At 47.4% G+C, this 3,579-nt stretch overlaps 1 protein-coding gene across 1 annotated transcript; it reads left to right on the plus strand.

Moving 5' to 3' along the window:
- The first annotated feature begins 448 nt into the window (after window positions 1-448).
- LOC147644184 (uncharacterized) lies at window positions 449-3,307 on the plus strand. Its single transcript, XM_086829852.1, has 2 exons — window positions 449-2,819; window positions 2,892-3,307. The coding sequence occupies exons 1-2, from the start codon at window positions 449-451 to the stop codon at window positions 3,305-3,307; spliced, it is 2,787 nt and encodes a 928-aa protein (XP_086685978.1).
- Window positions 3,308-3,579: the final 272 nt, after the last annotated feature.

The following is a 3,579-nucleotide window of genomic DNA, read 5'->3' on the forward strand; positions in this document are numbered from 1 at the left end:
AATGGTGTATATTCAACTAGTCGATCATGGTTGAGAAGGCAATATACCTTTGTATTCATCTCACTTACATCAATCGGTCCTGATTTTACAGACTCATTCTGGTATGAGAGATCAACAACAACGACAGGAGCCTTCCTTATAAACTCGATGGGTGATAGAAGTGCCCGTGGTTCTCGATTGTAGTAGCTCTCTTGGAATTTTGTATACATGTCGTACAAGACGTCAAACAGATTCTCATTATATTTAATATTCAAATCCTCATAGGGATAGACTTCAGAATTTAGATATACTTTTGCATTTTTCGAATTCTTTGCAATTAGCTGTCCATTTAACGTAAATGCAATGACAGCAAAACGTGGACGTTCCCTATTTGCAGACAACTTTACATTCCAGATATGATGTGTTCCCTGTACCAATGTTGGATTAATATAACAATCCCAACTCCGGAATGCGACAACTAGCAGATACCCTCAATAAATGTAGGGCTGACATCACTGCTATCCAGGAAATGCGATGGATAGGACAAGGTTGCCTTAAGAAGAAGAACTGCGACATTTACTACAGCTGCCATCCAGAACGGCATGAATTTGGCTGTGGCTTCGTTGTAGGCGCCAGACTGCGGCGCCGGGTCTCTCACTTTCTGCCAATAAACGAGAGACTTGCAACGATCCGAATTACTGCCAAATTCTTCAACATCAGCCTGATATGCGCGCATGCCCCAACCGAAGAAAAGGACGATGTCACCAAGGATGCTTTCTATGCGGAGCTCGACCGGGCTTATGGCCGCTGTCCTTCCCATGACATTAAGATCCTCCTTGGGGATTTTAATGCCAAGGTAGGGCGAGAAGACATCTTTGGTGCCACCGTCGGGCAATTTAGTCTACACGAGACCACCTCGAGCAATGGTCTCAGATTAATAGGCTTTGCTGCAGCGCATAATATGGTAGTTCGTAGTACTGGGTTTCGTCATTTGGACATACACAAGGCATCATGGCTCTCTCCTGATCGACTGACCAGAAATCAGATCGATCATGTTGTGATCGATGCAAGGCATGCATCTAACGTACTCGACGTGCGATCCTGTCGGGGTCCCAACATCGACTCCGACCATTATCTTGTTGCAGCTAAGATTCGCACACGGCTATGTGTTGCGAAGGTTGCACGTCGAGGACTGTTGAGAAAGCTGGACATCGGGAAGCTGCAATCACAACGGACAAGGGATGCATTCTCCACTCAAGTCTCAGGCCTGCTGAGCCGAGCAACTCCAACACCTGAAGACATCAGCAATATGTGGGCACTCATATCCCACTCCCTGCGAACTTCTGCAGAAGAGGTCATCGGATTCCAACGTGCCCCAACGAGGAATCCATGGTACGACCAGGAGTGTCGCGACGCAACAGCTGCAAAAGACGCCGCCTACAGAAGAACACTGCAAGCTGGGGCCACAAGGGCTGTTGTCGAGGTCTACAGGTCAAGGAGGAGAGATGAGAAACGCCTCTTCAGACGCAAGAAGAGAGAACAGGAGAGGCGTGAGTGTGAGAGCATTGAGAGCAGCAGATGCCGGAATGAAGCTCGTAACTTCTACCAGAGGGTTAAGCGTCTGACCCAAGGTTTTAAGACTGGAGGAGTTGCGTGCAAGGACGATGACGGAAACCTAGTCACTGATGCAGAGATTGTGCTGAGGTTATGGAGGGAGCACTTCTCAAGTCTATTAGCTGGCTCTGGCTATGATGACTATGGAGAGTATGATCCACAAACCCCAATCTATGGTACTGATGTGGACGTACCGACCCCAAGCCATGCCGAAGTCAAGGTTGCAATCCAACGACTTAAAAACAATAAATCCGCAGGTGCTGACGGCCTGCCGGCTGAATTGTTTAAGGCTGCTGGTGATATGTTGGTAGGGAGCATGCACCAACTAATCAGCAAGATATGGCTAACGGAGAGCATGCCCGACGATTGGAACCACAGCATGATCTGTCCTATCCTGAAGAAGGGTGATGCCACATTGCGCACCAATTACCGTGGCATTAGTCTTCTTCCAGTCGCATACAAGGTCCTTACGAGCGTACTATGTGAAAACCTGAAACCCCATGCTGAAGCACTGATTGGACCTTATCAGTGCGGGTTCAGGCCTGGCAAATCCACTATGGACCAGATTTTCACCTTGCGCCAAATCCTGGAGAAGTCCTACGAAATTCAGATCGACACATATCACCTCTTCGTCGATTACAAGGCTGCATTCGATAGTCCCCGGCGAGATCGCCTGTATGCCGCCATGTCTGAGCTTGGTATACCAGCAAAGCTAATACGGCTTTGCATGATGACATTGAGCAACACCATCAGCTCTGTCAGGGTAGGAAATGACCAATCCGAAACCTTTTATACCAAGTGTGGTCTCAGACAAGGCGACTCGCTGTCTTGTATGCTCTTCAACATTCTAATGGAGAGTATTATAAAGAAGGCTGGAGTGCATCGGACGGGCACTATTCTAACAAACAGATGTGTCCAACTCCTTGGCTACGCTGATGATATTGATATCATTGGCCGAACCAAGCGTGATGTTACAGCAGCCTTCGGGGCTATTGAAAAAGAGTCAGCTAAAGTAGGACTGGCAGTTAACATGGATAAGACAAAGTTTATGGTGTGCTCTAGCAGGGAATCGCGGCGTCTTGATTCCCAGCTATCTGCAGGAAGCCATAGCTTTGAGTTCGTGAAGGAATTCATTTACCTTGGATCTGCAATAAGTGGCACAAATGATGTCAGCCTGGAGATTAAGCGGAGAATCACACTTGCCAACAGGTGCTACTTTGGGCTCAGTAGGCACTTTAACAGTAGAGCTCTCTCTCGACCGACAAAAATAACACTCTACAGGACGCTCATTCTTCCAGTACTCTTATATGGTGCGGAGTGCTGGACAGTGGTGCAATCCGATGCAGCTGCTCTTGGAGTGTTCGAGAGAAAGATTCTCCGCAAAATCTTTGGTCCAATCTGCGTTGGCGATGCTTATCGCATCAGATGGAACCACGAGCTGTATGAGCTGTACGGGGATGTTGATATAGTAAGCCGAGTCAAAATTCAAAGACTCCGCTGGCTGGGTCACATCGCCCGCATGGAAGAAGACGCTCCGGCTCGTAAGGTATTTGATGCGGTAATCGTCGGAAAACGGAGGAGAGGACGACCCCGGATACGTTGGCAGGACCAGGTGATGGAAGCCCTGTCTACATCTGGTGTTACCAACTGGCGAGCGCGGGCCCAGGACAGGGAAGCGTGGAGGCAGATTGTGCAACAGGCTGTGACCCGATAGGGTTGTGATGGCCATTAATAATAATAATAATAATAATAACTCCGGAATGCGAGTGGGAGAGTAGCTCCACTTTTCACTACATTAAACACTTTAATTTTAGCACTGTCACTTGGAACGATGTGGGGAATCTTCCAACATATGTTATGTATAGCAATATTGTGTGTTTTTCCATCAACTGTTTTAATATACATATCATCAGTGTTTTTTTGTAAGCAAGAGAACGAGCTCATGTTTACAATTTAACACTACTTTCTTGTAGTCTTCAGCGAGTC

This window comes from Drosophila serrata, unplaced genomic scaffold (genome assembly GCF_035046125.1).
Source record: "Drosophila serrata isolate PLE 108 unplaced genomic scaffold, ASM3504612v1 contig_224, whole genome shotgun sequence".
NCBI classification, from domain to species: domain Eukaryota; kingdom Metazoa; phylum Arthropoda; class Insecta; order Diptera; family Drosophilidae; genus Drosophila; species Drosophila serrata.

Bases quoted from the DNA above. Each gene is read 5' to 3' on its own strand.
- LOC147644184 (XM_086829852.1), top strand. From the start codon at position 449: ATGCGACAACTAGCAGATACCCTCAATAAATGTAGGGCTGACATCACT. The intron at 2,820-2,891 runs GTAGGCACTTTA...TCATTCTTCCAG, and splicing joins CAGGTGCTACTTTGGGCTCA to TACTCTTATATGGTGCGGAG.